Here is a 25,674-nt window from a genome sequence, read left to right on the forward strand (position 1 = left end):
CTACAAAAAAATCTATAGTTGTCATATCAATGGTGAAAGAATATATGTTTTCCCAATATCAGAAGCAAGGCAAGGATGTTCACTCTCATCAGCTTCTATTCAGCCACTGTACTAGAGGTCCTAGCCAATGAAACAAGGCAAGAAAAATAAATATCATACAGAAAGGTAAGGAAAAAGTAAAAATATCTTTAACGTAAACATCATTTAGTGTCTATTTAGAAAATCCTAATATACAAATTACTAGAACTAATAAGTGAGTTTAGCAAAGTAGGTTTACAAGGTCAATATACCAAATTCAATTGCTATTTACAATAGCATCAAAGAATATTAACTACTTTAACAAATATTAACTAATTTATTGAAGTATGTGCATTACCCACACTCTGAAAAACTACAAAATACTGCTGAATTTTAAAAACATCTAAATAATTGAATGAATGGGGAGATATACCATGTTCATGCATCAAAAGATTAAATGTTGTTCAGATGTGTCAAGTCTCCCCCAAATTAATCTACAGATTCAATGCAATCCCAATCAAAACTCTAGTAGGCTTTGTTGTAGAAAGTGACAAGCAGCTTCAATAATATATGTGAAAATGAAAAAGACCTGGAATACTCAAAGGAACTTTTGAAAAAGATGAACCAATTTGGAAGGCTTACGCTACCTAACTTCATGACTTACTAGAAAACCTGCAGTAATTAAGACAGTGTGGTATTTTAGTAAAGATAAATATTTAGATCAATGGAAAAGAATAGAGTCCACAAATAGATTCACACATACATGGTCCTTTCATTTTTTACAAAGATCCCAAGGCAATTCAATGTAGAAATGTCTTTTCAGTAAATGATAGTGAAACAACTGGAGGTCCATTTGCCAAAAAGTGAACTTCAACTGTTACCTCACACCTTCTAAAAAAATTACTCTAAATGAATCTCGGATCTAAATGGATTACCTATAGAAAACTTAAGAGAAAATTTTGTGATCTTGGATTTTGCAAATATTTCTTAGGACGTAAGAAGCATGAACCAGAGAGATTGGTTCAAGATGGCGGAGTAGAAGGACGTGTGCTTACTCTCTCTTGCGAGAGCACCGGAATCACAAGTAACTGCTGAACAATCATCAACAGGAAGACGCTGAAACTCACCAAAAAACATACCTCACATCCAAATACAAAGGAGAAGCCACAATGAGATGGTAGGAGGGGCACAATCACAATAAAATCAAATCCCATAACTGCTGGGTGGGTGACTCACAAATTGGAGAACACTTATACCACAGAAGGCCACCCACTGGAGTGAAGGTTCTGGGCCCCATGTCAGGCTTCCCAGCCTGGGGGTCCAGCAACGGGAGCAGGAATTCCTAGAGAATCAGACTTTGAAGGCTAGCGGGATTTGACTGCAGGACTTTGACAGGACTGGGAGAAACAGAGACTCCACTCTTGGAGGGCACACACAAAGTAGTGTGTGCATCAGGACCCAGGGGAAGGAGCAGTGACCCTGTAGGAGACTGAACCAGACCTACCTGCTAGTGTTGGAGGGTCTCCTATAGAGGCACGGGGTGGCTGTGTCTCACCATGAGGACAAGGACACTGGCAGCAGAAGTTCTGGGAAGTACTCCTGGAGCTCTCCCAGAGTTCACCATTAGCCCCACCAAAGTGCCCGGTAGGCTTCAATGTTGGGTAGCCTCAGGCCAAACAACCAACAGAAAGGGAACCCAGCGCCACCCATCAGCAGAAAAGTGGATTAAAGTTTTATTGAGCTCTACCCACCACCAGTCCCTCCCATCAGGAAACTTGCTCAAGCCTCTTAGATAGCCTCATCCACCAGAGGGCAGACAGCAGAAGCAAGAAGAAATACAATCCTGCAGCCTGTGGAACAAAAACCACATTCACAGAAAGACAGACAAGATGAAAAGGCAGAGGATTAGGTACCAGATGAAGGAACAAGATAAAACCCCTGAAAAACAACTAAATGAAGTGGAGATAGGCAACCTTCCAGAAAAAGAATTCAGAATAATGATAGTGAAGATGATCCAGGACCTCAGAAAAAGAATGGAGGCAAAGATCAAGTAGATGCAAGAAATGTTTAACAAAGTCCTAGAAGAATTAAAGAACAAACAAACAGAGATGAACAATACAATAACTGAAATGAAAAATACACTAGAAGGAATCAATAGCAGAATAACTGAGGCAGAAGAACGGATAAATGACCTGGAAGACAGAATGGTGGAATTCACTGCTGTGGAACAGAATAAAGAAAAAAGAATGAAAAGACATGAAGACAGCCTAAGAGACCTCTGGGACAACATGAAACATAACAACATTCGCATTATCAGGGTCCCAGAAGGAGAACAGAGAGAGAAAGGACCAGAGAAAATATCTGAAGAGATTATAGTCGAAAACTTCCCTAATATGGGAAAGGAAATAGCCACCCAAGTCCAGGAAGTGCAGAGAGTCCCATACAGGATAAACCCAAGGAGAAACACACTGAGACACACAGTAATCAAACTGGCAAAAATTTAAATACAAAGAAAAATTATTGAAAGCAGCAAGGGAAAAACAACAAATAACATACAAGGGAACTCCCATAAGGTTAACAGCTGATTTCTCAGCAGAAACTCTATGAGCCAGAAGGGAGTGGCATGATATACTTAAAGTGATGAAAGGGAAGAACCTACAACCAAGATTACTCTACCCTGCAAGGATCTCATTCACATTTGATGGAGAAATCAAAAGCTTTACAGACAAGCAAAAGCTAAGAGAATTCAGCACCACCAAAATCAGCTTTACAACAAATGCTAAAGGAACTTCTCTAAGTGGGACACACAAGAGAAGAAAAGGACCTACAAAAATAAACCCAAAACAATTAATAAAATGGTAACAGGAACATACATATCGATAATTACCTTCAACATGAATGGATTACATGCTCCAACCAAAAGACACAGGCTTGCTGAGTGGATACAAAAACAAGACCCGTATATATGCTGTCTACAAGAGACCCACTTCAGACCTAGGGACACATACAGACTGAAAGGCAGGGGATGGAAAAAGATATTCCATGCAAATGGAAATCAAAAGAAAGCTGGTGTAGCAGTACTCATATCAGATAAAATAGATTTTAAAATAAAGAAAGTTACAAGAGACAAGGAAGGACACTACATAATGATCAAGGGATCATTCCAAGAGGAAGATATAACAATTATAAATATATATGCTCCCAACATAGGAGCACCTCAATACATAAGGCAACTGCTAACAGCTATAAAAGAGGAAATCGACAGTAACACAATAATAGTGGGGGACTTTAACACCTCACTTTACACCAATGGACAGATCATCCAAACAGAAAATTACTAAGGAAACACAAGCTTTAAATGATACAACAGACCAGACAGATTTAATTGATATTTATAGGACATTCCATCCAAAAACAGATAACACTTTCTTCTCAAATGCACATGGAACATTCTCCAGGATAGATCACATCGTGGGTCACAAATCAAGCCTCAGTAAATTTATGAAAACTGAAATCATATCAAGCATCTTTTCTGACCATAATGCTATGAGATTAGAAATCAATTACAGGGAAAAAAATGGAAAAAACACACAAAAAATACATGGAGGTTAAACAATACGTTACTAAATAACCAAGAGATCACTGAAGAAATCAAAGAGGAAATCAAACAACACCTAGAAACAAATTAACAACGAAAACACGATGATCCAAAACCGATGGGATGCAGCAAAAGCAGTTCTAACAGGGAAGTTTACAGCAATACAAGCCCATGTCAAGAAACAAGAAAGATCTCAAATAAACAATCTAATCTTACACTTAAAGAAACTAGAGAAAGAAGAACAAACAAAATCCAAAGTTAGTAGAAGGAAAGAAATCATAAAGATCAGAGCAGAAATAAATGAAATAGAAACAAAGAAAACAATAGCAAAGATCAATAAAATTAAAAGCTGGTTCTTTGAGAAGATAACAAAATTGATAAACCATTAGCCAGACTCATCAAGAAAAGGAGGGAGAGGACTCAAATCAATAAAATTAGAAATGAAAAAGGACAAGTTGCCAGACACCGCAAAAATACAAAGCATCCTAAGAGACTACTACAAGCAACCCTATGCCAATAAAATGGACATCCTGGAAGAAATGGACAAATTCTTAGGAAGGTATAACCTTCCAAGACTGAACCAGCAAGAAACAGAAAATATGAACAGACCAATCACAAGTAATGAAATTGAAACTGTGATTAAAAATCTTCCAACAAACAAGGTCCTGGACCAGATAGCTTCACAGGTGAATTCTATCAAACATTCAGAGAAGAGCTAACGCCCATGCTTCTCAAACTCTTCCAAAAAATTGCAGAGGAAGGAACACTCCCAACTCATTCTATGAGGCCACCATCACCCTGATACCATAACCAGACAAAAATACTACAAAAAATGAAAATTACAGACCAATATCTCTGTGAATATGGATGGAAAAATCCTCAACAAAATACTAGCAAACACAATCCAACAACACATTAAAAGGATCATACACCATGATCAAGGGGGATTTATCCCAGGGATGCAAGGATTCTTCAATATACGCCGATCAATCAATGTGATACACCATATTAACAAATTGAAGAAGAAAAACCATATGATCACCTCAATAGATGCAGAAAAAGCTTTTGACAAAATTCAACACCCATTCATGATAAAAAAAACTCTCCAGAAAGTGGGCACAGAGGGAACCCACCTCAACATAATAAAGGCCGTATATGACAAACTCACAGCAAACATCATTCTCAATGGTGAAAAACTGAAAGCATTTCCTCTAATATCAGGAACAAGACAAGGATGTCCACTCTCACCACTATTATTCAACATAGTTTTAGAAGTCCTAGCCATGGCAATCAGAGAAGAAAAATAAATAAAAGGAATACAAATTGGAAAAGAAGTAAAGCTGTCACTGTTTGCAGATGACATGATGCTATACATAGAGAATCCTAAAGATGCCACCAGAAAACTACTAGAGCTAATCAATGACTTTGGTAAAGTTGCAGGATACAAAATTAATGCACAGAAATCTCTTGCATTCCTATACACTAATGATGAAAAATCTGAAAGAGAAATTAAGGAAACACTCCCATTTACCACTGCAACAAAAAGAATAAAATACCTAGGAATATGGGCTTCCCTGGTGGCGCAGTGGTTGAGAGTCCGCCTGACGATGCAGGAGACACAGGTTCATGCTCCGGTCTGGGAAGATCCCACATGCCACAGAGCGGATAGGCCCGTGAGCCACGGCCACTGAGCCTGTGCGTCCGGAGCCTGTGCTCCACAACGGGAGAGGCCATAACATTGAGAGGACCGCGTACCAAAAAAAAAAAACCACCTAGGAATAAACCTACCTATGGAGACAAAACATCTGTATGCAGAAAACGCTAAGACACTGATGAAAGAAATTAAAGATGATACAAACAGATGGAGAGATATACCATGTTCTTGGATTGGAAGAATCAATATTGTGAAAATGACTATACTACCCAAAGCAATCCACAGATTCAATGCAATCCCTAAGAAATTACCAATGGCATTTTTTACAGAACTATAACAAAAAATCTTAAAATTTGTATGGAGACATAAAAGACCCCGAATAGCCAAAGCAGTCTTGAGGGAAGAAAACGGAGCTGGAGGAATCAGATTCCCTGACGTCAGACTATACTACAAAGCTACGGTTATCAAGACAATACGGTACTTGAACAACAACAGAAATAAAGATCAATGGAACAGGACAGAAAGCCCAGAGATAAACCCACGTACCTATGGTCAACTAATCTATGACAAAGGAGGCAAGGATATACAGTGGAGAAAAAGCAGTATCTTCAATAAGTGGTGCTGGGAAAACTGGACAGCTACATGTAAAAGAATGAAATTAGAACACTCTCTAACACCATACACAAAAATAAAGTCAAAATAGATTAGACACCTACATGTAAGACTGGACACTATAAAACTCTTAGAGGAAAACATAGGAAGAACACTCTTTGACATAAATCACAGCAAGACCTTTTTTGATCCACCTCCTAGAGTAATGGAAATAAAAACAAAAATAAACAAATTGGACCTAGTGAAACTTAAAAGCTTTTGCAAAGCAAAGGAAACTATAAACAAGATGAAAAGACAACTCTCAGAATGGGAGAAAATAGTTGCAAATGAATCAATGGACAAAGGATTAATCTCCAAAATATACAAATGGCTCATGCAGCTCAATATTAAAAAAACAAACAATGCAATCCAAAAATAGGCAGAAGACCTAAATAGACATTTCTACAAAGAAGACATACAGATGGCCAAGAAGCACATGAAAACCTGCTCAACATCACTAATCATTAGAGAAATGCAAATCAAAACTACAATGAGGTATCACCTCACACCAGTTACAATGGGCATCATCAGAAAATCTACAAACAACAAATGCTGGACAGGGTGTGGAGAAAAAGGAACCCTCTTGCACTGTTGGTGGGAATGTAAATTGATAGTCACTATGGAGAACAGTATGGAGGTTCCTTAAAAAACTAAAAATATAACTACCATATGACCCAGCAATCCCACTACTGGGCATATACTTAGAGAAAACCATAATTCAAAAAGACACATGCACCCCAATGTTCACAGCAGCAGTATTTACAATAGCCAGGTCATGGAAGCAACCTAAATGCCCACTGACAGATGAATGGATAAAGAAGATGTGGTATATATATACAATGGAATATTACTCAGCCATAAGAAGGAACGAAATTGGGTCATTTGTAGAGACGTGGATGGATCTAAGACTGTCATACAGAGTGAAGTAAGTCAGAAGAAGAAAAACAAATATCATATATTAATGCATATATGTGGAACCTAGAAAAATGGTACAGATGAACCGGTTTTCAGGGCAGAAATAGAGACACAGATGTAGAGAACAAACATATGCACACAAAGTGGGGAAAGTGGCATGGGGGATGGTGGTGGTGGGATGAATTGGGAGACTGAGATTGACATGTATACACTAATAGGTATAAAATGGATAACTGATAAGAACCTGCTGTATAAAAAAATAAATAAAATTCAAAAAATAAAAAAAAGAAGCATGAACCATGAAAGATAAACATGTAAACTGGACTTCATCAAAATTTAAAAGTTTTGTTTTTCAAAAGACACTGTTAAGAAGATGACAAAGGCAAACCACTGAGGAGAAAACATTTGTAAACCACATATGTAACAAAGAATTTGTATCCAGAATTTACAAAGAACTCTTACAACTCAATAAGAAAACAACTAAATAAAATAAAAAGCAAAAGACACAGACCCTTCACCAAAGAAGATATATCAATGGCAAACAAACACACAATAAGATATTCAAAATCACTAGGAACATGCAAAATAAAACACAGTGAGATACTATGACACACCCACTAGAATGGCTAAAATTTAAAAGACTGACAATACCAAGTGCTATCCAGGATCTGGAGCTACTGGAAGTGCCCTACACTGCTAGTCAGGATGTAAAATGGTACAGCCACTTTGGAGAATGGTTTCGTAGTTTCTTTATAAAGTTATATACACACTTACTATGTGACCCAGAATTCTACTCCTACGTAGGTAAGAAAAATGAAAACATATATCTACAGAAAGACCTGTTCATAAAAGTATGTAGCATCTTTACTTATAATAGCTAGAAACTACACACAACCTAATGTCTATCAACTGGTAAATGAATAAACAAACTGTGGCATATTCATACAATGGACTCAGCAATATAAAGGACTTAGCTACTGATTCATAGGACAACATGAATGAATTTCAAACAACATTATGCTAAGTGAAAGACGTCAGACACAGAATAGTATATACATGATTCCATTTATATGAAATTCCAGAAATGGCAAAACTGTAGTGACAAAACAGATCAGAAGGTGGAGATAAGAAACTGACTATAGAGGCATGAGGTAATAATATTTTGAGATAAGAAGTTCTGTATCATAATTGTGTTGGGGGTTGCATGACTGTATACACGTCTAGTCACTGACTCATACACTAAAAATTGAGGAATTTTATTGTATAGAAATTACACTGCATCAAAACTTTTTTTTTAAGTTATAAACCTCATCCTACAATTGAGGCAATACTCTAATCTACCATAAAGTACTCAGGAATGAGACTAAAACATCAAATCCTTATTCTAGAAGACTAATAATACAAATTACTAGAAAGTGCATAATTTTAAAACATAAGCGCTTTGGGGAATATCTGTTCTTTCATCTACTTAAATTTTTTTTTCATTTCTGGCATATGATTAATCTGCTGTCAGTCAAGAGTATAGACAGTCAAATCTTCATCTTCATAACAGGAAGTCAACAGATAACAAGCAGGGTAAGTTCCTAATTTAGAAATATGAAAGCAAACAGTAGAAGAAACTGTTAAATTACTGCAAGTGGTAGCCTCTAGGAAGCAGAAATTGGATGGGGATAGATGAGGCAGAGGAATGTTATTTTAATTTGTAAGCCATTTAGTATTAACTAACTTTTATCTTAGTGCCAGAAATTAAGATGCATCTAAATACATACTAAAGTTATACAGTATTTGTGAAATAATCACTTCTTAGGTAAAAGCAATATTGGGAACTACAGAGAATTTTCAAGATTAAAATGACTGCTCTTAAACAAATTTTCAAAAGTTAAAACAAGGCATTTAAAAAGACAAACCACTAATTACCTAGACTGCTTCATTATTTGATTCTATTACAGAGCAACATTCTAAAAATCTTTAAAAATGGAAAAAAACTCAGTGATTTCCTAAATCACTGGACTTCCAAATTGTAATTCAGTATTTCAGGAAGGAGTCAGGCATGAAATAAACATTCAGTAGGTATTTGTTGAAGGGAAGAAAAACCCAAATGGTACCATAATTAATAGCACTACTCATAATAGAAAGCCCATAGATCCCAATTTTCATTGTTACTATACTCCATTCCTCACTATAGTACTAGAAGCAGACACAGATGTTATACATATATCTATTTCAAAGAATCCTCCTGTCTAAGGGAAATATATCACATAGAAAAGTGATTCTCAAAGGGAGTAAGGGAGGAGAGGTTGGCAGGATAGCTGAATTTTCCTTGTTCTGGTTGCTGCAGGAGAGTGGAGGTGCCTTCTTCCAACTGACTACACTCCCTACTCCTTATTGGTTTATTTAAAGTTTTAAAGGAATCACTGCTGTGGTGATCATTTTGTAATGAATAGAAATAACAAATCACTATGTTGTACACTGGGAACTAACATAGTGTTGTTGGTCAGTTATACTTCAAGAACAATCAAACTCATAGAAAAAGAGATCAGATTTGTGGTTATCAGAGGCCGGGGGTGACGGGAGGGGTAATTGGATGAAAGCAGTCAAAGTGTTTAAATTTCCAGTTATCAGATAAATAAGCACCAGGGATGTAATGTACAACATGATTAATATATTAACACTGCTGTTTGTAATACATGAAAGTTGTTAAGACAGTAAACTAAGAATTCTCATCACAAGGAAAAAAATTTTTTCTTTTTCTTTTATTTTGTATCTGTATGAGATGATAGATGTTCCCTAAACTTATTGTGATAATAACTTCATGATGTATGTAAGTCATTATGCTATACACCTTAAATTTATATAGCGCTGTATGTCAATTATATCTCAAAAAAACTGGAAGAAAAAAATAAAGGAAACATTGCTTAATATTCATTCATTCATTCTACCTTTAGTTTGTTTTAGCATTTGTCATATGTTCATTATCTTACTGCAATAAATAAGACAGGCAATCTTTTTTTAAGTTTTATTGATACATACTATAAAATTCACCCATTTTAAGTGTACAATCCAATGAGCTTTTGTAAATTTACGTATTTGTGTAAGCATTACCACATTCCACTTTTAGAACACTTCTATCACCCCAAAAGTCCCCTCATGTCCATTTTCAGTCAATCTGCACTCCGACTCCTCACCCACCGCTTATCTGCTTTCTATCTCTATAGTTTTGCCTTATAAATATAAATTTCATATAATGGAATTATGCAATATGTACTCTTATGTATCTGACTTTGTTTACATAAGTTTTTTGTGGTTCATCCATTTTGTCATATGTATGAGTATTTTTTCTTTTTCATTGCTGGGTAGTATTCCATTGTACAATATACTATATTTTGTTTATCCATTCACTAGCTGATGGACATTTCAATTGCTTCCAGCTTTTGGTGATTACGAATAATGCCATGACCATGCATGTTCAAGTCTTCCTGTGGACTCCTGTAGAATAAGAGACCTTCATCTTACAGGACAGTGCCTCACACTTGTTACACTTTACCACTAAAATGATTTTTCACATTTGTGGCCAACAGTATGAAGCACATACTGATACTTAATAAATTAATATTAAATTCCTACTGATACTTAAAATGTTTGTTAAAAGAATAAAAGAAACACGTTACTCAGCTATTTCTGATAATATGGGTCTTAACTTCAAATGTTAAAACAAAACAAAACAAAAACAACTTTGTCTCCAATGAGTTTACCTGCTACAAATAACCTGATGATGAGAATAAAGATATTAAACATCCCTAGATCAGTTTTGTACAAAACAATCAATTAAGCCTAAGTTTCTCTAAAAGTCTTCTCAAAACTATACCAACATTTCATTAAAAAGTACCTTCAGGGCTTCCCTGGTGGCACAGTGGTTGAGAATCTGCCTGCTAATGCAGGGGACACGGGTTTGAGCCCTGGTCTGGGAGGATCGCACATGCCGCGGAGCAACTAGGCCTGTGAGCCACAACTACTGAGCCTGTGCGTCTGGAGCCTGTGCTCCGCAAAAAGAGAGGCCGCGATAGTGAGAGGCCCGCGCACCGCGATGAAGAGTGGCCCCCGCTTGCCACAACTAGAGGAAGCCCTCGCACAGAAACGAAGACCCAACAGAACAAAAATAAATAAATTAATTAATAAACTCCTACCCCCAACATCTTCTTTAAAAAAAAAAAAGTACCTTCAGGTCTACATAATCATGTTCAAAGTATTCAGCCATTCATTTACTTAGTAAGGATTTATTGAGTGCCTACACTGGGAATATAAGTACTCTAAAATGTCGAAGTCTCTTCCCTCATGTGGCTCACATTCCATCATCCAACTTTTGCAAAAAGTAAAAATAACAAAAATAGCAAAAAATAACGCAGGACTTACTAAGAAAATTGCAACTATATACCATACACTATGGCACTATATTCTTACAATGTTAGATAACCACCATGTAATTCTTTTAAACTAATTTCTACATAAGCATGTTTAAATTTTATACAAATAAATCGTGTTGTTTCTTTAAACAGTCAGTGGATTAAATATGGTGTTTGTGATAAATTCCATTAAAATATTAGACTCTGAGCTTTTGGTAACCTGCCCCCACCCAGCAATAAACAATGATTCTATACAAAAATGAGATTCAAATACTTCTTTTTGACTAATAGTGCTATTTCCAGGAACGTAACCTGCCTTCCAAAGGACAACTGATTGGGTAACATGTTAAAATGATAAAAGTAAGTACACCAAACCTTAAGAGCCAGGCCTAGAAATCTAAATTTTAAATTGTAACTCATGTGCATTTACTGTTACCAACAAAGACTACAAAAAACCATCCAACAGACTAAGTATTAATGACAATACATTATCCAGAGTTTTTGTGGAGACTAAAGATCACTTTTGTTCTGTTGTTCCTATAGAGGATATATACTATCACACAGGACTATGGTGATCGAAATTAAAAACCTGAAAATTTACTTCTAATACCAAGGCAAACTTACCACATTTTACTCTCAAGTCTCTTTTATTACATGAGAGGAAAGGTTCTTTATAGTTCCTCAAAAAGAATCCTAAATTGCCCTGTCTAATTAATCAAAATAAGAGTAAAGGAAAATCAGTTGCTTTATCAAAATACATGACTGACTAAAGACTAAAATTATATTCTTCTATAATTTAAAAATGCTTGTTTCAAATGGCTTCAAAGCTCTTGTCATGTGGCCTCCACAAATGGTATTTACATAGTGTTCTCAAAAGACTAGCAAAAATATTTCCCATGATAAACAAAGACAAGGAAATAAATACCACATGGAAACCCTTTTATCCAATGTCATAAAACTAAATAAAAATAAAATCCATAACACTTTCCCCTGAAGTGTATGCAGTAACATTAATAACAAAATTATCTACTAAACCAAATATTTTCTCTTATAAGAAATTCATTACTTAAAACATAAGGAATTTCTCTCTAATACTATGTTGTGGAATCCCTATGTCTCCTTGAATGCACATTAAATTTAATCAATGAACAAGTATATATTGTGAATCTATAGCATTTCCATAATAACCTTTTTCTATAAATTTAAGCTATTTACTCTCTGTACCATCATCCAACATAAATAAAAATGGCCCTGTCTATAACATCTTGCTGATTTGTATTATTTATCATTTTTACTATATACACTATCTTTCCAAATATACCACAAGCTCCTCTATGGTAGGGAAGCATGTACAGCAATAGTTCTATATATATAGTGTAAGTTCAATAAATTTGATTACAAATTATTTTAAGAGCGCAGTTTCAATAGCTAGCAAATAAGGAAGCAAATTGCAAAGGGTAAAAAAGAACTCTGGTGATAAGGCATTAAAACAGCAGGTGCAGACCACACGTTTCAGGCATTTCCCAGAGCAGAAAAGGAGAACAGTAAAACACATAAATTTCAGGTTATAGTCACTGAGTCTTAGTTTTTAAGTAGATTATTACTAGGACTGTTTGCTGATTCCAGAGAAACAAATTGCAGGGATTTCTCTCATCTTCTAGTTGTACTGTGCATACCAGTCCAGTTTCCTTATCAAAAAAATAAATAAATTCCACTTCACCTCACAGAAATGTTCTGAAATTCAAAAGAAATAATAATGTATGTTAAAGGGCTTTGCACACAAGTAGCAAATTAAATGCAAGGTGTTATTGAAGATGGATTCTACCCTTTGATCCAACAATTCTAATTCTTCATGTTTATCCTAAGGATCTAAGTGGACAAATGCACAAAAGTATTTGTACAAAGATGTTCATAGTAGCCCTGCATGGCATGAAAAAGTAATGTAAAATTAACATTTTAAATGTCATTAACAGGGACTTCCCTGATGGTCCAGTGGTTAAGAATCTGCCCTCCAATGCAGGAAACAGGGATTCGATCCCTAGTCGGGGAACTAAGATCCCACATGCCACAGGGCAACCAAGCCTGCGTGCCACAACTACTGAGCCTGCACGCTCTGGAGCCCACGGGCCACAACTAGAGGGAAGCCTGTGTGCCGCAACAAAGAGTGCGCCCACCACAACAAAAGAGCCCGCGTGCCACAACTAAGACCCAATGCAGCCAGATAAATAAATAATTTTAAAAACGTCATTAACAGATGGTTGGCTTAACAAATTCTGGTGCTCACATGAAGTAGAATATCATGCTGTAATTAAAAATGACTTAACAGACGTGTATGAACTTGAAAAAATATTCAGGATAAGTGAAAGCAGGATTGCAAAGGTTCACAACCCTGAGATGCCTTCTTTCATCTTTCAAATTTGATCAGGTCCTCTATTATGGCCTTCACAGGATCCTCTATTTTTCTCTATTAAGCTCATCATAGTTTGAAATAATGTACTTATATGTTTACTTGAGAACATGTGTTAGATGATAACGAAGACTGTATACATATGTATACACACACACACACACACAGGGAAGAAAAATCTGCCAGTGTTTTAAAATGTCAGAAGCCAAAATGAAAATGAAAACAATCTAAAAAATATATGCATACTTAAATTACATTAGCACTACTGAACAGAAATGAGATCTGGATACATATTTTGTCAAACCACACCACAAAACCTCTTTGATTAGATTAGTATTGGGGAAACTGTCTTCACTTAAGAAATGACAAAGAATCATGCTACAATATATCCAAAAGGAGGCAATGCTGTTTAATTTGTAAGGAACAAAATAGAAGAGAAAGCTTTCTTCAGGTTAACATTCCTGCCTGGTTAGAATTATGCATATACTGCTTAAAATCTGGCCTGATATTAAACTTAACCATCACTTATAGCTATAAGGCTTGGACAAAAATCCTTTAAGCGTCTCTAGGCCACATGAGCTTTAACCATAAAATATATGATAATATCTTACCTTCATAAAGCAGAGAGCTGTACCAGATGAAATCCTGAATTCCCTTTCTATGATTTGTGACCTATATTACAGTATCACATAAATATTCTGGCGAAAGGCCTCTCATCAAATAGGAACAGAAGGAGTTGTCCTACCAACTTACAAGCCATGATCATGCAAGTCTCCTTCAGATGATACTTCCACAGGGGGATATATTCTTAAGAAATCCAACAACAGCAAACTTATGCTTCAATGAAGCATTTAATGGAAAATCTGAGTTTGTTGAGGTATATAAATAATTCTTGAGAATTTTTCATTTAAACTTGGTTTTAGTGAAAGACAGAATATCACAGAACACATCAGATCACATCACTCAACATTTGGAAAGTACTTGAAGAACAACACTAATATCATTAAGAGTTTAACTGCTACTAATTTCCACTTTTGTCCTGAAACTTTGGGAGTTCTCTACTGGACAAAGACTCAGCAACTAGTTATTTAATATAGAAAAATTGAAAAATACAGACTAATAAGAAATTTCACAAAAATAAAAATAAGGCTTCATTCTATTATTCTGTGAACAAATAAGTACATGTTTAAGAATAAAAACCGAAGATATGTCTCAAATTACTTCCACTAGGGGGGGAAAAAAACCTCTACAACTATACTAGAAAAAGAATTCACCCCGCTCCTGCAAAACAAAACAAAAACCCCCCTAATAATCCATGAAGAAGACCGACAAAAAGGATATAAAGCTGAAAATATAACATCATTCCCTCTAAAATAAGACTAAAACATTTCATCATTCTGTAGTTTAAGAAAAGTTAAACTAAAGCCTTACAAGCAAAAGGAAAGTTGTTTTGTTTTGTTTTTTATGTCGTCAATCTTAGCACATAGTACTGAAATACTGCAGCTGAAAAAAGTAAGACATTTTTCATCAACTTTAAATTCAACCGTAAATTGGTATAGGTATACCTTGGAGACATCATGGGTTTGGTCCCAGACCACTGCAATAAAGCGAATATCTCAATAAAGTGAGTCATACAAATTTTTTGGTTTCTCAGTGCACATAAAAGTTATGTTTGCATTATACTACAGTCTTTTTTTTTTTTTTTTTGGCTGCACTGGGTCTTAGTTGCCGCACACCAGATCTTTGTTGAGGTATGCGAGATCTATCGTTTCAGCACGCAGTCTTCTCTCTAGTTGTGACGTGCTGTTTTTTTTTTTTTCTCTCTCTCTAGTTGTGGCGCTCGGGCTCCAGGGTGCGTGGGCTCTGTAGTTTGCAGCATGCAGGCTCTCTAGTGGAAGCGCGTGAGCTCAGTAGTTGTGGAACGCGGGCTTAGTTGCCCCACGGCATGTGGGATCTTAGTTCCCCAACCAGAGATCGAACCCGTGTCCCCTGCATTGGAAGGCGGATTCTTTACCACTGGACCACCAGGGAAGTCCCTAATATAGTCTATTAAATGTGCAATAGTATTATGTCTAAAAAAAAAAAAAGTACATACCTCAATTCAAAAACATTTTATTGTTAAGAAATGCTTACCATCACTTGACAATGCAGGGTTGCCACAAACCTTCAATTGTAAAAAACACAATGTCTGTGACGCACAATAGAGGGAAGTGCAAGAAAATGAGGTATGCCTGTACTTACTACTTTGTACATCACCTTAAAATAATACAATTACTATATGCATGTTATAAGCTCATACGAATATTTACTGCCAATGTTTGACAGACTTATGGTTCTTTGCATATATGAGTTCTGATATCACTGAATTCTCATGACACAGGATGACAATAGTAGTCTTTAAAATTAATTGCAGCATTCTGTAGTCTACTATAACATACTTGTTTAAAAGAACTGGCAATCTGAAGATTTTTATTCTTCAAATACTATATATTGTTTTCCTTTCCAGATGTATTATCATTAATATCCTTCAGAACACAAAGTAATCAGAGTTTGCCAAAGCAGGAGTTGCACATTCTTCCACTATTTCTACTTACAGAGTCTAATATAATACTTGGCACAAAAGAAAAACTCAGTTCCAATTTAGGACAGTCTACTTGGAGTTTGAAAACCTTCCATTCTTCAAAAACATCTACTGTGTACAGAGCACTGTGATGGGTACTGGGGATAAATCTTTAAGCAGAAGAGATTCAATCCTTGCCTTCACGGAGTTTTTAGTCCAATAAATGAGACATGAATTTATCAATCAGATAACTGTATTTCTACAGACTGTGATAAACAGTGAAGGAAAAGTAGGGATGCCATGAGGTATGTGAATACCTGTTCTAGTTTGGCAGATGCGGAAAAGGCTTCCCTGAAGAAGTTATTATTGAGCTGAAGTAAGAGTGTAATTAGATAGAGATAACATGGGGAAGAAAAATGATTCTCAGAAGAGAACAGAGTATGTGCAAAGACCCTGAGGTAGGAGGAAACATGGTATATTGAAGCAATTGAAGGAAGGCTAGCCAATATAATTCATCAGAATTGTATTTGGGACAAGAGTGGTTGCAGGGATACCAGTTAGGAGGTCGCGACAGCTGTCCAGGTGAGGAGTGATAGTATCTTGGATTAGGAGCGTAGCAACGAAGCTAAGAGAAAAGGCAGGTTCAAGAGATATTTAGGAGGAAATCAATGTTACGCTAAAGCCATGTAGAGTAGTGTCAGTAGAGTTTGAAAGATGACAGATCTTACTATTTTTCAGTTGTGAGACCAAACAGTAAAGAAGCTGGGAATTTGAACTTATCTTATACTACTCAATAAGCCAGATAGCAATTGCAGCCAATTCTCTAATAGCAGTAACATCTCAGCAAGGGTGATTTTTGGAAGTGTGCCAGAAGGCCATGAACCAAGACTAAAGTCAACCATGAATTTAAAAAATAATTATGTATTACAGATCCCACCTCCTAATTGGTAAAGGATTCCAAATGATAAAATTACTGGGATTTTCAAGGTACATGCTTTTAAACTCACATTACATCACGCATTTTCTCTCCTTTTTACTTCTATGAAAGTACGGTTTCAAGGCTTGGGAGAAAGGAGGAATAGGAATTTATAATATTATGAGCCAACTCTCAGCATAAATTTATAAAGTAACATTTTATATCAGGAATATCATATTATATCTGAGAATATTAGGGGGGAAAAGTCAACCAACATTATATCTTAAGGATGCTACAATGTCAGGGAACAAATGTCACTTTATGACATACAAGAGATCAATGTTCAAGACGCATAAGAACAGCAACCTCCATATAGGTAGCTTTTTGATCAGGAAAATAAGACGCATATACTCATCAACTCTATTCCTTTCCTTGTTTCAGATGACTAATAAATGAAAATTTTTACAAGTTTTCTTTCTTTCTGCTTTATGCAACCAGTATAATAAAATCTTTATTAAATCCAGTAATAGACTTAAAGTTAACAGGGAGTCTACAGTGCTCCCTTACAAATGAAACAACAACACTATCTCCCAAGTACCCCAGTATTAGAATTTGATCCCTGGTTCCCTACTCCATGAAGCAGAAATCTTAAATGGTAAGGAGAAATAATTTCTAGTGTTCCACTTTAACATACTAGTTCTTATCTAAAGGCCCCACCCTAAATCCCACACATGGGTGGACCTTGAGATAACATATCCTAAAATCTCTTTTTCTTTCTCTCTCTCTTCTTCTTTCTTTCTTACTATTTATATTCCCATGAAAAATTACTTTACTTAGTCTTAGGTGGTCCAACTGTACATGTAATTATTTTCCCTTGGGTACTAAGAACAACATGGCATACTTGTAGTGTTACAAATTTTCTGACATGCTGTGCTAAAATACACAGTAATTAGCAATGTGGTCCCACACACAATAGTAGAATCCTGACAAGAACACTAGCATGAAAGAGAAACATCACTTAGTCAAAACCCCAAGCTAAGCAAAGTATAAGTCAACAGATGACAAAGACATTAATGACCTGTAACATAACTGGTAAAATCTAGAAATACACATCTTATTCATACCTCTATAATCCTTGAGTTGTTAGTAAAAATGTCACATTTGCAATGATGGGGTGGTGTACTGAATAACCAATATAGTAACTGATCTCTAAAACTATCAATAAATCAGTGTCACAGAACTTCAGGGGAAGGTGGGACCTTGGTGAGTATGTAGTTCATCCCTCAACTTACTATGACGACAGTAAAGGACAGAGAAAAAATGTAATGAGATCATATACTTGATTTCTAGAAAGTAGGAAACAATAAATACTTGCAGCATGGCAGAATCCACGTTTGGTTTCCTACCTGGTATTTCTCCCATGTCTCGAAGTTAAAAAAATTTTTTTTTTAATCTACACATGGATTGGAAAACTTATAAATTCCTGAATACAGGTTTTAATTGATGATCCCTTAACCAGAGAAACTGTGAGGGGCAAGAAAATTTATGTGTGCTTTTTGTTTAATGCTGCATATCACACTACGTATTTTCATCCCAAACCTACCATACCACAACAAACCCTCTAGATCCACACATAAACATAAATACAGCATATTACACTTATGGCTAATTATTGTTATAATTTTAAAAATTGTTTAAAATACACAGAATAGTCTTAATGAAGAAAAGAAGCCATAAAGGAAACACAGCTTTAAAGATAAGTCAAAGAAAGAAGAGTGAATCCTAGTGATGTGCCTCAGTAATCCAGAGTGGGACGATCCAACATTTTGAGCTCTGTTGTGTACAGGAACCTCAGGTTTTCTGCATCAATGAGTTAGAGCCCCTACTCCTGCTCCCTCCCCAATCCACCTCCCCAAGTGTTACTCAATTTCCTGTCTGGAGCTCTCCAAAGTCTTCAGGCAAACTTAGTTACCCAGAGATTGTTCTGTGTCCCTCCAAAATGAATGCTTACATTCTCTAGACCAAACTTTGGAAAAAAAGATCTCATTTAATTCCTTTTATCAATGGAAAAGGCAAGCATCTGTTGATTTTGACTTTCTTTTAAGACTGGACTTTTGAAAACTTCATATGAGATGAATCTTTAGAATTCACTGATCCTCTAGAACAAAAACACTGAAGAGACAGCCAGACACTACCAAAAATTTTCAAAAAAATATAAGTCAACTATGTCTGAGTACAGCCAAGTAAGCATTTTCTAAGTTTCTGTTTTGATTGAAGAATAAGCACCTTCTTTCTTTTTTTTTTTTTTTTTTTTTGCTTTAAAAGTTCCCAATTCAATCTTATCATCCTTAAACAAAAAAAAAATAGACTGTGCCCACTAACTTCCTACTCTACCTAAATATTTTTATTCCTTTGACAAAACCCTTGATTCTGTTTTATATCCTGCCTGAGCTATTTCTGATTTTTAAAAATTTTTGGATCGTCCAAGTTTAAAGCTGGCCCGAGATTGCATTTAGCATGGGGCTGCATGCATGGACACATGCTGCCAGGTCTCTGAACTTACTATCGCTCTCAGTCACAGACATCGCCACTTAATAATCCCCAGCAAGAACGTCTTTCGTTGTCTTTCCAGATTCTATTTCTTCCCTTCTACACAAAGGTAGGTTATGATTCCGAGACTTTATTATTTTAAAAGGGCCAAATCCCGAGGGATGGTGGGAAAGGCTGTTTCCATTTGGCTGTTCAGTGTTGCTCTAGACTTGGTATTAGAGAACTGAGGTCAGTTGGGCCAGCACTTCTGCCTGAGTATGTGCTCCCTCCCTCCAACTGCCCTTTTTAAACCTCCCCAGCTTGCTACCTGTTGGCAGTGCTGGTGTTGCTGCTCCCGCTGCTGTGTTTCTGTGCCCGGCTCAACCTCCGTGGGGGCTTTGAATGCTGCAGCCGGGGGCTCGGCATGGAGGGGAACGCTGAGGCGTAGCCATGTTCACACTCTAAAGAAACGGCAAGAAAAAAAGATATGATAAGAGGAATATACCCAAATTCATGGATCTACAGATCTCAAGTCCTTGCAGTAACAGGTTGCTGAAAACAAGAGAAGAAAAAGAGATAAATTTTTTCCACTCTTTCTGGTTGGAAGATAAAATTCCCAGTCCTTGCCTGGTCATCAATCCTGTGACATATACAGACCCAACTCACCCCAGGAAGGTGTACCAACACCTCCTCTAAACCAAGGAACTTCTCCCTCCTCTCCAAAATCCTCTTCTCCAAGAATTCTTGACTCAAACACCCTCATTTCTGAGACCAATTACCATTCACCTAAATTATTTCACTTGCCTCAAAATCCCTTTTCCTTTAACTATCCCCCTTCTAGAAGGTGTCTCTCTAAGCCCCACGTTTTTGTGTACTTCAAATAATTCAATCACTTAGTCTTAGGAGGACACTTTCTCTCAACACAATTTCCAGGGGCTGTACTCTTCATACCCCAATCTCTCTACATCTCCCTTAGTCTCCATTCCTAAGGGGATTCCATCGCATCGCACTTCAGATTCGAAGAGGTCCCTTGGCCACGAGTGTCTGTCCTCCGCCCTGCTCTTCAGCAGGCGTTCCCTTTCTTTGCTCTCAGCCTTGTCTCCTCCACCCCTACCTGCACTGCTCCCAGCCCTTTCCTCCAGTTCTTTGCATCCTCTTTCCTCCCAGGTCCTCAGATCACCTCCATTCTCAACACCCTCCTTCCCTCTCCTCTGGTCCACCTCCACTCAGGGCAGCTCCCAGGTCCAGCCTGACCCCTCTCTCCATCTCCCCCAGGTGACAGTCTCCTCCCCTTCATTAACATACACACACCCACATGTGCCCCCTCACGCAGGCACCAGTGGTACTCCTCCCCTCACATACCTGCTGCCTCATGCACCTCTCCACTCACATGCCCACCCTCTCTCACACGCACACCCTCACACACTCACCCCTCCTCACACACTCACCCCTCCCCACACACGCACCCCTCCTCACACACGCACCCCCTCACACACGCAGCCCCCTCCTCACACACGCACCCCCTCACACACGCAACCCCCTCCTCACACACGCACCCCCTCACACACGCACCCCTCCTCACACACGCACCCCCTCACACACGCAGCCCCCTCACACACGCAGCCCCCTCCTCACACACGCACCCCCCTCACACACGCAGCCCCCTCCTCACACACGCAGCCCCCTCCTCACACACGCACCCCCTCACACACGCAGCCCCTCCTCACACACGCACCCCCTCACACACGCACCCCCCTCACACACGCACCCCCCTCACACACGCACCCCCCTCACACACGCAACCCCCTCCTCACACACGCAACCCCCTCACACATGCACCCCCTCACACACGCACCCCCTCCTCACACACACACCCTCACACACGCAACCCCCTCGCACACGCACCCCCCTCCTTACACTCGCACCCCTCCTCACACACGCAACCCCCACACACGCACACACGCAGCCCCCTCCTCACACACGCACCCCCCTCACACACACAACCCCCTCTTCACACACGCACCCCCTTCACACACGCACCCCCTTCACACACGCACCCCCTGCTCACAAGCACCCCCTCCTCACACACGCACCCCCTCACACACGCAACCCCCTCCTTACACTCGCACCCCTCCTCACACACGCACCCCCCTCATACACGGACCCCCCTCCTCACACACGCACCCCCTCCTCACACACGCACCCCCCCGCCTCACACACGCACCCCCTCTTCACACACTCAACCTCCTCACACACGCACCCCTCACCCGCCGCACCGCACTCCCTGAGCGGAGCTGGAGTGCGCGGGCTCAGGCGGTGGAGGAGGCGACGGCGTCCAGCCGTTACCTCGGTCGCGGCGCTCCAAAAACTCGGCCGCCTCCAGCAGGCGCTGCACGTTGATCATCCGCACCTGCTCCATGGGCACCGCGGGCGGCGACAGGGGCCTCTCCGCGCTCCCTTCCCCGGCCGACAGGAGGCGCCTCAGGCGGCTACAATCCGGCACCGCCCCGGGACATGTGCGGCGGCGGGCGGGCTAGCCCCGCCGCGGCTCCGCGCGCTCCCAGCCGCCCCGCCGCCCCCGCGGCTCAGCAGACAGCCGGCGCGGAGTTTGTTTACCTCTCCGCGCGAGCACGGGGGAGGGGCGGGAGCAGCGCCGCGGCCCGCCCCCTCCCGCCCCTTCCTCTGCCTCCTGGGAAATGTAGTCCCGCCCCGCCCACTGCACGCCGGGAGTCGTAGTACGCACGCCGCTTCAGTGCGCCTGCGCCTTGCCAAATTCCGCAATGGCCGCCGGGAGATGTAGTCCCGCTCGACTTGTACCTCCTAGACGCAAAGACTAAGAAGCTCTCTGGGCTTTGCTTCGCGGAGGGAAGGATTTGAGCGAACTGTGAGTCTGCTCTCTGGGAGCCCTTTTCTCAATGACTCCCGGCGGGCGCCTAGGAGCTGAAGCATGCTTGATCCACAGTGCCACGCTCCAGTTTTCTATCTACTACTACTGTCTCCTGTAACTTGTGTGCCTTGGTTGCCCCATGTGCAGAATAAATACTTGAAAAGCCAAAAATCCCTGTTCAGGAGCAAGGGGTGATCCTATCAGAGCCAGAGAGGGCTCCCATAAGGCCCTTCTTCCACCTCAGTTTTCACAGAGAGGTAGTGTTTTGGGTTTTTTTTTATCTTATTTTTTAAAACTCCTTTCCCCTCCCTCAGGAGTAGAAAAGGCTAGAAAACCTCGAGATTTTAGAAGCTAGAAAACCTCTTTGGTGCTGCAAGTGAGGGATACAATTCAGTGGTTTGGTGCTGGAGTCACATGAGGCTCAGTTCAAATTCTGACTCTGCTACTTAACACTAGTTGTGTGGACTCTTCAGGCCTCATTTTCCTCACATCTATATCAGATATAATTACTCTATTTATCCAAGCATTGAGGGCCTGCCATGTGTCAGGCACTGTACTAGACATAATGTGTATGGTAATGAGATAAACAGAGATGGACCTTGCTCTCAAGGAGTGTGTAGTCAGTAGGGCTAATTGTGAAGATTAAATAATTCCAGCACTTAGTACATGTCACTCAATAAATGGAAGCTATGATGATCATTTCCTCTCACGCTCTCCTCCACAGAGCAGGAACTGAAAGCAGAGGCTAAAGAGAGCAGGACCACATTAAAAAACTGCCAATGGCTTCCCTCACCACCACCGTCTTTCCAGGTCCTCAAAGTCTAGACCAGAGTTTTTCAACCTCAGCATTATTGATATTTTGAGAGAATAATTCCTAACTGGGGGTGGGGTTGGAGACCTGTGCATTGTAGGATATTCAGCAGCATCCCTGGCCTCTACCCACTAGATGCCAGGAGCACACCACCGACTCAGGTGTGACTACCAAAAATGTCTCCAGACATTGCCAAATGTCTCTTGGGGCAGAAAATCACCCCTGAATGAGAAGCTGTGGTCTAGGGCGAAGAAAGGCAAGAGGGTCATAACTGTTGAAAGCTCTAGGAGCAAGCTGGGAACTGCGTAAACATCCATAACTTTTCCCCACCCTGATTATTTTAACCTGCTGGTGGACATCCAGAATAACAGGAAGCTCTTGGTGAGGGGAGAACTTCCTGTGGTCATTCCAGTGGCTACTGCAGAAAATAACCATCTCAGAATGAAAACGTTACTCTCAAAAATGTCATGGGCTTAATGCTGCATTTTAATATGCTTCCCTCCTTTTTTTTCCCAAAGTGAACAAGATTTCCAATGAGGTCAAAATCTGCAAAATTCTACCAGCCTTATTAAATATTACACTTGGCACCACATTTAAGAACCAAATAGATGTTCTATCAAATGCAGGGAGACCCAAAATGAGAGATGTTCACAAGCCACAGGAGATTTTTTTTTTTGTAAAAGCTTTGAAACAGGAACTGTGCTTTTTCAGCTGTTGGCTAGGTCACTTCAGATCTGGGCTTTCCCATTGGGTGTTGGTAACAACCACCCTCAGCATTCAACAAGGGACACGTTGGATAGGGGAAGAATGGAATTATTTAAAAGAAAATACCTGTTCACTCAGAACATCTGTAAGTTGAGGGTAGAAATAAAAATAAGGTTGAAAGTTTCTAATAAAGTTGAAAGTTTCTACCACTTCAGATCACAAATTGCCAAGGGCTACCCCAGGAACTTAAAAGAGGTAGCTTTATAACAAAAGTCTACCCAATGGGAGGTAAACCATGTGACACGCAGTCAAGGAAAAAAGTACAAACTGAAAATACACATGTGTTCAAGATGGGTTTAAATCCATACATCATAAGCCCTAGCAGGCTATTAAGAGAAAGCAGGATGCTTGCAGCACATGCCTGGCCTTTCACAGTTGACCTCCAGATGAATTTACCAACCTTCTTTTAAAGCCATGGCCAAGAGGGAGATGAGGAGATGCAAAGTAGTGCGAGAATCACCAAAAGGCCACCTGCATATGTTGAAGAAGAGAAAAGGTGATGGTGATGGTGGGCAGTGTTAAGAACTGGTTTCCGTACGGAAATATCCAGCCTCTTCTAACAGCAAATGACCTGCTCCGGCTGACTCCCAGAGTTCTTGCATGGACATTGGCCACAAGGGCCTCCTAGAGCACAAAGCCTGGGGCTCTAGCCTTGGGAGAGTGATGCTACCCACAAACCATCCCTCCGCGCCAGCCCAGCCTGGGGAAGCCCAGAGGCAGACATGGCCTTTCTTTTGCAGATGAATCCAATCTGCACTACAAATAGGGAAACTGAGGAAAAGCAAGGCTTCCAAAGTCTACTGACAAAAGAACCTGGAACCTTACCCATAGTTTCTGATTCTTCTGTCCTCCCCCTAAAGTATCTCACTCAGGGGAGTCTCTTTTGAAGATGGAAAAAGTCCTCCAGAGTCCCCCAGCCCTGTAACGAACAGCCTGGATGGGGACAGTCTGCCTCTGGAAGAACACGGCAAAGCTCTCCGTTCCGAGGGGTCCTCTCCCTGCACTGTTTACTCAATGTAAATTTTCAAATGATTTACTGCAGATCCATGAACAATGCAGGAGGCTGGTCTGTGTTATATCGTTTCTGCAGACAGGAAAGATGAATAGAGGGGAAGGGGCCACGAGGTTAAGGTGCAAGTCCGAAGTCACTGTCTTAGTGACATCTGGTGCTTAAGAGAACTTCCCTGAAACTGCAAAGTGTATACTGTGCAGGGCACTGTTTTCCGCAATTATCTTTAAGGGTGGGAACAGGGGAGGGTAAGTCCTGAGGTCCTAAGTAAGAACTGTTAACAGTTGTACATCTTTCCATCCCCCACCCCAAAATGACAACCGCAGCCTCCTCCTCGCCTCTCCCCTTGGAGCCCAGAAACGTGAAGAGCAACAGAAAACCTTTTCTTCTGCCCAGTGAGTCAGCCTTGCCTAACTTCATGCGTAAGCTCTCCTCGAGTCAGCAGCAGCTCAGAGCTGCGGGTCTGTGTGCAGCCGAGATAAATTTGGGTCTAGAAGGGATGACGTAATGCTAAACCCGAGAGGTAGCTGCCGCCTCCCAGAGCTCTAGTCGCC

The 25,674-nt window shown here is 39.7% G+C and overlaps 1 protein-coding gene across 3 annotated transcripts in view; it reads right to left on the reverse strand.

Annotated features, from left to right (window-relative positions):
- The window catches only part of MXI1 (MAX interactor 1, dimerization protein), a 100,283-nt gene that overhangs the window by 61,061 nt on the left and 13,548 nt on the right, over positions 1-25,674 (reverse strand). Inside the window, exons 1-2 of one of the 3 annotated variants that reach the window (XM_079899390.1) lie at positions 21,995-22,277; positions 19,977-20,109 (exon numbers count right to left, since the gene is read on the reverse strand). In XM_079899390.1, coding sequence (XP_079755516.1) covers positions 19,977-20,109; positions 21,995-22,067 — 206 coding nt within the window. In that variant the 5' untranslated portion in view covers positions 22,068-22,277. Of the gene's footprint in view, positions 1-19,976; positions 20,110-21,915; positions 21,945-21,994; positions 22,278-25,674 lie in introns of those variants that run through there. The other 2 variants (XM_079899391.1, XM_079899389.1) reach the window with 2 other exon arrangements.

Source organism: Stenella coeruleoalba (genome assembly GCF_951394435.1).
Source record: "Stenella coeruleoalba genome assembly, chromosome: 16".
Classification (NCBI taxonomy): domain Eukaryota; kingdom Metazoa; phylum Chordata; class Mammalia; order Artiodactyla; family Delphinidae; genus Stenella; species Stenella coeruleoalba.